Below are 10848 nucleotides of genomic sequence, written 5' to 3' on the forward strand. Positions count from 1 at the left end.
TCACCTCTTCCTCCCTTTCCTGCTTGCAGCCCAATCCTGCCATGCTCCTGCAGGAGAATTTCCCAGGAGGCTGGCCTGCAGCAGGAGGAAATAGGGGTCAAGATAGCAAGAACAGAGATGAGGAACATGGGAATTGGGAGAAAGGCAACAGTGACTTGAGATCCAGGAGAAAAGTGCCTGCTGTTCTTTAAACAACTTCTCTTAGCTTTTCCCCAAAAAAGGGCATTAGGGCCTGCTTCTGCATTTCAAAGGGAATTTGGGCTGAGCAAGGAAGGCTTGCTCAACTGGCCTCTGCGGGTAAGGTGGAGAGAGGGAAATGTTTGGCGTCAGCACAGAAAAATCCCTTTTTTATCAGGTAATTCTGTCGCCTTCCCTGTTTACCCTCTCTGTCACTTCCCTGGCCCTTCCCTTTCCTTTGGAACCCTCCCTCCAAAGGTAGCCTGCCTTAACCCATACCTTCCTGCTGCTCTTCAGTCTGCAGAGCACAGTTACTACTAAAGAGTATCAAAACACTCTATTAACTCTCTCCTGCTGTCAAATTAACTTGTTACCAGGGGTTTTTAACTTGCCTTTTTCATCAGGAGGAATAAAAATAGTACAAATACGTTATTTTGCCTTCAGAATGACATTTCCTATCTCTTGATTTAAATAATTTAGCATTTTAAAAGGAACAAATCAATTTAATTTGTTTAGGGGATACTTAAAGGTTGAGAACAATTTTATATCAATTAAATTTAGTGGTAATTCATTTATCATGAAACTAATATAATTAATTAGGTAGTTGCTGCTTATCTTTTTTCTAATACATAAGTTGCTTTTAAACATCTGCTCAATAGTCCGTTATGATAGCACGACAATGATTTTACGTGACAGCAATAGAGGAGCAGATGCTTCCTGATGACAACTTCCCAGTTTGTTTAGGAAACAGTCAGTGAGTCCTGGATTCACAGTTTTAACTTGAAGCATGGCAAGCTTGCAAGCAAATTTGCAAAGCAGAAACAAAAAAATTGAGAAATCAAATTACTTCATAGCATTTTTAATGATTGCAATTTGGTCAAAACCCCTTTTTTGTTAATGTGGGGTTTTTTTAATTAACTCAGGTATGTTTGTCTTGTCTTTAGAAGATCTAAGCAAAATTATGAATTTGTTTTGTGATGTGTGTACATGTATGAATGTTTTGCAGCAGTTACAAAATCTTCCAAAGTTTGATTTTGATATTGTCTATTACAGTAACTAAAATTTAGCATTAGCTCAAAAAGAGATAGAACAACAGTATACATAGAAAAGGAAAGTAGAACAATTACTTGAAGAAAAAATTTAAATAGGCTATCATATGACAATATTTATAAAAATAAAATCCTGTGGGTTTTTTTTTTTTAATAAGTTACACCTGCATTTTATATTTATGGCTTTATCAGTAGTTGGTTAAAGAGTGAAAAATAAATCTCTTCTTTTGGGCTGATACAAAACTCTCTGAGGCTCCATGGCTTTATTCAGCCATGCATAGATTTTTAGATGTTCCAAAGATCGCCTAAAATAACTGTACTCATTTTATTCATCTCATCAGCAAAGTTCATCTCATCAGCTAGAGAGATACCATCAAAACTTTTAGGCTCCAAAATGTACTTTCCCTGCATAAATACTGTGCGTTGTACTTACAGAGACTGTAAAGTACAGGATTATACATCAATGCTGTATCTTTTTATGAAAGAAGTCTTGAAACTGCTGTTTACCAAAAGGAAAGGGAATTAGAGGTAGCCCTAAGAAGGATTCAGCTATCTGCCTTTGTATGCAGATCACAAATACAATGTGCCCGCTTGTCACTAGAAACAGCAGAAGAAGACATCTGAACATCAGAAACTTACTTTGAGTAAGTGTAGAAACTTTGTAGTAGAATGAAGTCCATCTTGTTACAGAGCAGAAGAATGTCAGTTTCAAAGCTTCTTTGAGCTTTGCATTCAGCTGGATGCTTGATTTCAGAAACTGCCTAAACTATCAGTCAGAAAAATCCAGGATAATGCAAAATAAATGTGTCCAAGAATATTCTGCTTTCCAAAACAGTAAAGCATTAAAGCTGCCTTCTTCCCTTCTCTGCTGCCTCTCCTGCCATCAAACTATGTACATCTTCTGGGAAGGCCACTTCTGGATAAAATCACCTTTCTCTGGAAGTAGTAGGATGTTTTGGGAAGTACCTCACCCTCTAACATCTGGTAATGGCAGGAATTCTTAAGATTTTCAGTGGCCATCTCAAGGAACAATGGAATTAGAAAGTCTCTGCTTTGCTTTCCTTTTCCTAATCCAGAAAATGAAGATAGAAGTTGCTCACCAGCTGAAGTCTGTGCTAACCCAGTAAGTTGAATTCTTAATGATGAAGTTCCTAGCTTAATTTATGACTTTCTGAGAGAGTAAGTAGGGTTTTTATAAAGCATGATTTCCCTAAGGGTATACAGGTTTGAGTATTTCATTTTTGAGTGAGTATTAACTTACTGCTTTTCCTAAGTATTTGGAGGTAATAAAGAATATGGCTTCTTTATCATTCAGTCTAAAATCGTCACAAATTAGGTATCAGTATTTATGTGAGGGTATACAGTCATTTTACCCTTATATACAGAAAGCAGGGGAGAAAAGTATGTGTTGACATACAGCTTTTTTCTAGAACAATAGTATTTAGTACATGAACAGGTAGTCTTGCCATGAACAGGTTGTCTTGCCATTTCCAGGAGAAGGTAATGCCTTGCCCCTTTTTTTAGGGCAAGGTAAGCTAGTGACTAAGCAATAGGCAAGGCCATAATATCTGATGAAACATTCATGTCTGTAAAGCAGTACGATTTTGATTCCAGGAGGTTGATCCGAAAGGCTTTTGTAAATTTTAATGTAGGTTCAGTTCTGAACATGGACTCTTTCTCTTTCCCACCCCTACAAACTTGAAAGGCAATCTGTAGTTGTTTTTTGTTTTCTTTTACCACATGCTGCTGCTGTTCTTTCTTTTACTATTCTCACTAAAGCATTGAAAACAGACCCGTTTTAAAGAAAGTTCAGCTTACTATAGAGAAGAAATTTCTATTTTCCTCAAGAGATTTTTTTTAATCTGTATTTCACATCTGATCAGAGGGTATGATGTGTGTGAGGAGGAAAAGAGCTTACCTTCTTAGTCTGTTACACATTTACATGGGAACTGGGCATAGCATACCTAACTTTACCTGGTTGTAAAGTTCACATAACTGTATGTGAAGTCACATACAGTAATCATCATTGTCCCTTCTAGCATGTTGTCTTTAGTATCTCTTCACGTACAGTTCTTAAAACTAGGTTAACACAGAGAGTGCTTTCTTTAACGTTCCCTTTCAGTGCTTTACATATCTGTGTCCTGATAAGCTAAAATCAACCATTCCTACAGCTGTCCAGAATTTCCCAGAAACCTTCGGTTCTGTAAGCATCTATGATTTTCTCATTTCATGTCCAAAAATGTATTTACAGTACCTTGGAGTGTAGCTTCCCAAGGTCTGGGCTCTCCATTCGTGATCTTCTATCCATGTGTCTCAGCAGCATCTGGTTGTCTAATACACTAAATTTGGGGGAAATAAAAAAAAATTGAAAGTATTTTGTATCTCTTCGTAGATTGATTCATGGCTCAGTTGAGTTAAGCATATGAGATAAAAATGCAAAATAGCTTTAAATTTCTTGTGTGTTAAACCAGTATGGTATTCAAAGGATGCTGGTTCTTCTTTTTGGTTCAGTCTTTTTTATTTTGCTTGGACAGAGGCAGTAAGCCAATATTCACAGTTGCTTAGCAATAGTCAAGTTGTGAAATGCACACCCAACCTGTGGGGCATTATAGTTGCTTAGTTCATGCATGTAAATTTGGGGGTTTGAAAACCGAACAAGTCCACACACATAGTGTCTTCTTGGAAAGTTTGTTCTAACATTTAATCTTAATGGCATTATTAATTTAATGGTTCCATTTTCAGAGATGTTGAGTATCAACAATTTTTAGAAAAGTCAAAACAACTCGATGCTGTACTGCTTGAATATTAATTTGAAATGTTAGGAAATTTATGCTGCAACTGGGGTATATCTCAATGCATCCATCTCTTCTAATTTATTTCAAATCTACAATAAACTTTACTTACTTTACACCTAAAATATACATTAACAGGAAAAAATTGTCTCAGTTTTCAAGTATTATTAGCAAAACCAACCCCTGGCAAAAAGCCTTCAAAGAAAGTAGAACAGAGAATTTTTGATAGATACATTTGCTTTGTCTTTTGGCAAGCAAAACCAGACTCTTTAAGGATACACTTTTAAAATGGTCTATACTAAAGGTAATGAGGATATATGCAACTGTAGTCACCTCATTGTACCAGTTATTGTGCCGTAAAGATTTGAGAGATCTTTTGTCTTTTGCTTACAAAAGCGGTCTGCACTTAGAAAGACCTCAGTTCTGCAAATGCTTACACATAGTTCACAGTTTGTGGAAGTAAGTCTGTAAGATGTCTTTGTAGGTCTTGGACTTCCATGATTTTCTTGCTAGTATTGAAAAATTCCTTTGGGAATTGAAATGAGTAGTGCTGTGAAAGGGGTGATTGCCATTATTTCTGTTCTGTATATTTATTGAATTTATTACAACCGTAGTAATTACTCTTCCCTTGATACAAATACAAAAGTTGATATATTACTGTGTTCATGTTTGTTGCTTTAGGAGTCTTCGGATGATTCTCAAGTAGCTGGAATTTGTGCAACAGAAGAAGTGATTCGCTATGAATATCATGTCTTGTACTCCAGCAGCTACCAAGTACCTGTGCTTTATTTTAGGGCATACTTTTTAGGTAAGACCAATCTTCTATTAGACAAAGGGAAGAAAAAAAAAAAGTTGGATACAATAGATGTTAAAAACACAGATTTTGTACTAAACGGAGGAATAGAGTAATGATCATATGTAATAAGAAAGTAAGAGATGAGGCTGTTCACCAGTAAATTTTGTAATACTCCCGACACAGAGCTTCAGGACCTTGGAGTAGATGATATCATCTCAGCCTGAAGGAGGCTGATCTTTGGCTCCTGGCATTTTGCCTGTGGTTGACTAAAACTGCTGGTCATTTTTCTTGTTCTTTTCGTTAAATGAATACTAAAACTTAAAGGTGCAGGTTTGAATTTGGCTACAAAATAAGTGGACGTAATTATAGTGGGTCAGCAGAACTGTGTCTGTTTCTTTGGAGCCTGAATTTGAGCCACAAGACTGGGGTCTAAATGTACCTTTAAAGTGTATGCTGTTTTCTATTTAAATTTGCTGCTTAAAAAAAATAATACCACCAGTAAGGTATCGCCTTTTTCTATCTATTAAAACTGGCTCTTGAAACACTAACTGATCTTCTTTCCTCCCTGATATGTACATCTTGTTACCCATTACTCAATTGCTGTAGCCACTGTGATTTCACTCACCATCCTGTCAGGAAGGAAGGAGGAACACACAGCCTCCCTCCAAGGCCGCTGTTAGTGTCACTTATTTAATCAGCAAACATAGAGTGATCACACTGCAGCACTGGCTGTGTTCTGTTCCTCTCTGCCCGAAGACTGTATACCTAGGGTGGAGGGATTGAAATCTTCAAGTCTTTTCATTCAGTCTCCTGCATGGTAGTATCAGCATCTTTTGTGTTTTGAATAATCTCCTAACTTTATCTAGATAAAGATGTCTGAACGTTGCCAGTGATATCTTTTCCTTTTTAATTAAAAAGTAGCTTAAGCTGCTTTGAATGTGTTTGGTAGATTTAATCACTCTCTGCCTTACATTGTTTAATGGTTTCTAATTTTGCAGTGTTAGAGTTTTAAAAGGCACTTTAGGTTTAAAATTGAAGAACAAATTCTTACAGACTCCCTGGTGGAAAAATTTTAGTCTGAGGTGCAGTTTCAGGAATGGATAATTTGGGGTAAATCTTCAAACTGGGACCTGGGGAATTGGGGACATTGCTCTGCCTTTACCACCAACAGAACTCATTTGCACACATTGTGCTGCAAATTTATTTCTAGAATTATTACAGACATTTACAAATGCGCAGTGTTTTGCCTTTAAACTTATTGTGCAAGACAGGAAGATAAAGTTTTGCTGTAAGAGACAGATTAACCTATTTGTGGTCCTGAAAAATGTAATCTTCTTGGTTTTAGCTGAATTACTAGTGCACTGTCTCTACAGAAGAGGATGGAGATGCCTCAGGTAGAGGAAATAGGACACTATTTCTACTGTACTGTACTTTCATATAATTAGTATTCACCATAAGCAGTTAATCACCAGAGAAGAGCTCCCAGAGACAAAACAAGTTGTTTAGCTTGTCAGCGTCAGGGAATCGGAGGTGTTGAAACATGACTCCTTATAGCTGGAAGTGGGTATTACAGAAGCTAGTGGCTGATCTAATGCACAATTGTAGTATTATGTGCCAACAGCTCCCCTTGCAGTACAAAACTGTAATTGTTCCTACACGTACAATTATATTTTAAAACACTTCTTGGGAACATTTCACAATGGAAAACAAGGACTTTTTTTAGAGAATTTCTAAAGTCACCTGGCTTCTCTTCAGCATTTAATATTCTCTTTTAACAGTTAACATTCTCTGACTCTTGAGAGAAGGATACAAAATGCTGGCAATAAGTACTTTTTCAATAATGTTTTCAGCTAGTATTCTCTGATTTTAATTATGGATAGCTTACTTTTGAAAATGAAAAATTCTGTCATCCCTGCAAGTTATTTGCCCGCCTGTGCCGCACTGTCTGAAGGTCCCAACATGGGGTTTTCAGGAACATGCAGATGACAGTCACTCACAATCACTTGAGATATCTGAGCAAAGTGTCTTGTCCTAAGCCTGGTATGAGGAAAGCTCTAGGTAATGCCCTGAGATTTTTTTTCCTTTAAGGTAATAGTCTTCATGTGATAGGCTCCTTACCTTGTTTCTCAGACAACTAGTAATATTCACTGCATTCCTCATCTGAAACAATCAGGGAAGAATCTTCTTCCGAGACCTACATCAATTTCCCAGTCTAAATTCCTACCATTATTTGTAGATTAAGTAACAGAATTGGTTCCTCACAAATCTCTTGTGGGCTGTTCACAGTTTCCCTTGAATCCTGTCCATACTGATCCTCATGTTAATTAGAGCTTGTTGCAGGAGGTGAAGGTGAGCTATAATCCTTCCAGTGTTTCCACAGCCCTGCCCTGTCTTGTCTTCCCCAGCAGCAGGGCACAGTTTGAATTCAGAACTCTGCTTCCTCTCTGGCAGTATGTTAAGTGCCTATTACACCTGGAGGCCTGCCTAGGAAATAATAATTCTTCTGTTCAACTTGACTAAGTAGCTTTGCTTGTTTTGCAATATTCACTTCCTCACTTTGTATGTTATAATAGCAACTGGTGCCAGCCTGTCCAAATCTGCGTTCTTCCAAATAGACTCTTTAAAAACTTCTCTAGAACAACTAAATCCTGCCTTTCTCCCATCGTATCTGAGTCCAGTTTTCACTGACCACTTGGTCTCTCTCAGTCCCTCCTAGGAAAAAGGCTTCCAAAACTGTGGCTGGGGACATTTTCCTGTCATATTTAGCGCGGTTGGCATCTTCAGGAGCTTGTGTCAGTGAGGACATCCAGTTTTCACTCCTCTCTGCTAGCGATTGTGCTTACACATTATAGATCAGTTCTTCCTGCAGAAGGACAAAAGTTGCATTGTATCTTTATCCTTGCTGCTGTCTAAATTGGATGAAATAATTTATTTTCTGGAATTCATCTTCAGACCACTTTTTTTGGTGAGAAGTTTGATATGTAAGGTAGTGCAAGGTAAGGGCTTGAAATTTTAATTGCAACAGAAGACATCTAAGCTTTTTGGTAGTCTCTGGGGATAGATTTACATGGAAGATCTTGTTCTGTGCAAGGACAAATATTTCAGCTGAAAATAATGATTAAGCGTGATGACTCTGTCCAGAAAGATGTTTGGGAACATTATAGGATACAAGAAGATATTTTTAGGCTACATATATATATATGTAATAAACATTTTTCATTACCTTAGGATACTTACCACGTGGCATATATTCCTAAATTCAGACCTACTGCAGTCCCAGTCTGTGTTGCGAGCTCAAGGCAGTGGTCCTCAGTACCTCAGTCTCAGAGAACTAGGTGTCGTTTCTCCAAAATCAGTCTTATGTATGCCATACCTTTCAGAAATAGGAGCCCTTCTTTCTTTCTCTGGCTTCTGAGATTACCAAATAGGTACTTGAAGAAATGCAGGAACCCCTGCTGATATCTGATGTCAGCAATTAGCCCTCTTAGAGACAGATGGTATAGGCAATTAGCCTTCCACTTCAATGCTGGCATCAGCCAGATGGGCTGGGCTAGGTCCAGTAAGCTTTCTTTAATCAGCAGAGTATTTTCCCCTTTTCTTAGTCTTTAAGATGTCAAGGAACTTTGGTCTTTTCCTGAACTGTCATTGTCAGAAGCCATACATTCAAAAACCTCTTGCATCGACAGTGAGGTAGCAGCAACACAATTACAGGTGGACACAGACATCATTCAGGAATCGCCCTGCATGTCAAGAAAATAATGGCTTGTCTCACGCTTCTCTTCTTATTTTTCCTACAAAAGTAGAGGAGGAATCATGAATGCTGGCTAAACATCGACAAGGAAGAGCAGGACTAATGGGAGTCAATAAGGACTGCAGCTTAAGCCCTCTAGAAAAGAGAGAAGGAATGGGATTTGCAAGTTGACCTGCTCAAAAGACGTCTAGCTCTCTGACAGATATATATAGATCCCTGCCAATAAAAAACATGCTAATCAGTGGTTAGAGAGAGGGAGCTTGTAAGATAACGTTAACTTCCTCCAACCCTGAAGGCATGACTTTCTGTATTCATAACCCTACTGGGCCTGACTGATGCACTTTCCAGAATATAGACTTACTCCCTGAACTCAGAAACATGTCACCACTATGTCCTTTCTCAGAAAAATAGCTCCTCTTAAGACCATGTCCCATATGAACTGGTTTTATCATGGCTTTGGGCATAAATAAAGTTGAATAATTTGTATAATCATATATTCTCCTAAGCTGTAAGGGTGTTTTTTCTTTTGTGGCAATGGTTTCTTAAGAGTAGAAAACCCTAATACTTCCTTGGAAAGTATGCCAGAATGAAGCCTCAAAACAATTTGTGCAACCTATGACCAAAAGTGTCAAATAACCTTTAATTAGAAACCTAAGACATTATTAAAAGCCCTCAGTAAACATCAAGAAAACAAAATACAGCAACTTGGGAAGCCTGAAAACTTTCTCTGAAAATGTATGTGAAATTTGTATGCTTAAAGAATTTCTGCTCTTTGCAGAAATTAAGGTGCCAAGTCAGCTGGGAGCTGCAACTCATATGTCATCTTAATGCAACACCTTGCTGCTGTGAGGGGGCACTCAGCCCTCTGCTTTTTAACTGTTTCTTATTTGTGGTGACATAAACGAGTTAACCCCAAGTGGACCATCAAGAAGCTTTTCTCAGGAAAGTTTGTTATAGCCTAGACAGTTTAAATAATAAAAATCTGAGTTTGTGATAGAAAGGATGTAGTTGTTCTTGCCTGACTATTAAGGCAGATGGTTGATTCGAGCCCCTGGTTAGTTAATGGCAGAGACAGAACCCATACTTAGGAGCTCTTGACTCCCATCCTTTTTCTCCTTTACCTCAACAAAAATCTTAGTTGGTTACTTCCCAGGCTCTTTTGGCCTTTCTTGCTGGGTAGATGTAAGGTTAATTGTATGAGAGTCTGTATTTCGCAGAGCCTGGGTTAGTACTGATGAGCTGATAATGTGTCATGTGCCAGCCTGGTGGCATTACAGGCATGGAGCTTCAGACAAAGGTACGGTAAATCTGGCATGACCCACAAGCAGCGATTTCCTTTCACTCTCTGTAATTATTTAATGAGCTGAATTAAACAAAACGTACATATAACCACAAACTTCCACTTCTGTCTGCACACCCGCTCCCAGCTAGACTTGGGATAAGACTTGGGACAAGCTGTAAGAACCTCAGCAGCTGTGTCGTCGTGGGTGGATGATGAGTAAATGTACTTCTGGGTGAATCTGAAGCCTCTACCTCCCTCTCCTGCCACTTCTCTTGGCTTGATGCTGCTGTTGCCTTCTTTTTCTGGCTGAACTTTTTGAGTTGAGCTCCATCACAGGAAAGAATGAGACAAGAAGCAGAGAGGCCGCTTGGCTCAGCAGGTGCCACAGTGGCCCCTTGTTGCTAGCAGCAACAATTACAGAGTGCTCTGTCAGCCCAGCTGGATATTTGAAGTCTCAGTGGGTTGCAAGAATGTGTAACAGGGCTGCTAAACATGTGAGTGCTGCAGCCCTGGAGAAAGGAGTCTAAAAGTGCCTGAAGAATACAGATGTGTGTTTTGTGCAAATCTGGGAGCTCACAAATAAAATGGATTCAGTTATATCATCTGTCCGGGTTTCGGCAGGGATAATTTCCTTCCTAGTAGCTGGTACAGGGCTGTGTTTTGGATTTAGGAGGAGAACAAAGTTGATAACACACCGGTGTTTTAGTTGTTGCTAGGTAGTGCTTACACTAGCCAAGGACTTTTCAGCTTCCCATGCTCTACCGACTGAGAAGGCTGGAGGGGCACGGGAAGCTGGGAGGGGGCACAGCCAAACTGGCCAAAGAAACATTCCACACCATGTGCCGTCATGCTCAGTACATAAACTGGGGGAAGCTGGCCAGGGGGGCCGCTGCTCGGGGACTGGCTGGGCATCAGTCAGCAGGTGGTGAGCAATTGTACTGTGCATCACTTGCTATTATTATTATTACATTATTATTATTATTATTATTATTATTATTATT

The 10848-nt window shown here is 38.8% G+C and overlaps 1 protein-coding gene across 1 annotated transcript in view; it reads left to right on the forward strand.

Annotated features, from left to right (window-relative positions):
• ATG10 (autophagy related 10) overlaps positions 1–10848 on the forward strand; it is an 81393-nt gene that overhangs the window by 47072 nt on the left and 23473 nt on the right. The window contains exon 3 of the mRNA XM_009331775.1: positions 4700–4826. Coding sequence (XP_009330050.1) covers positions 4700–4826 — 127 coding nt within the window. The remainder of the gene's footprint in view (positions 1–4699; positions 4827–10848) is intronic.

The sequence above is a fragment of the Pygoscelis adeliae genome, unplaced genomic scaffold, assembly GCF_000699105.1.
Source record: "Pygoscelis adeliae isolate BGI_AS28 unplaced genomic scaffold, ASM69910v1 Scaffold19, whole genome shotgun sequence".
In the NCBI taxonomy this organism is placed as follows: Eukaryota; Metazoa; Chordata; class Aves; order Sphenisciformes; family Spheniscidae; genus Pygoscelis; species Pygoscelis adeliae.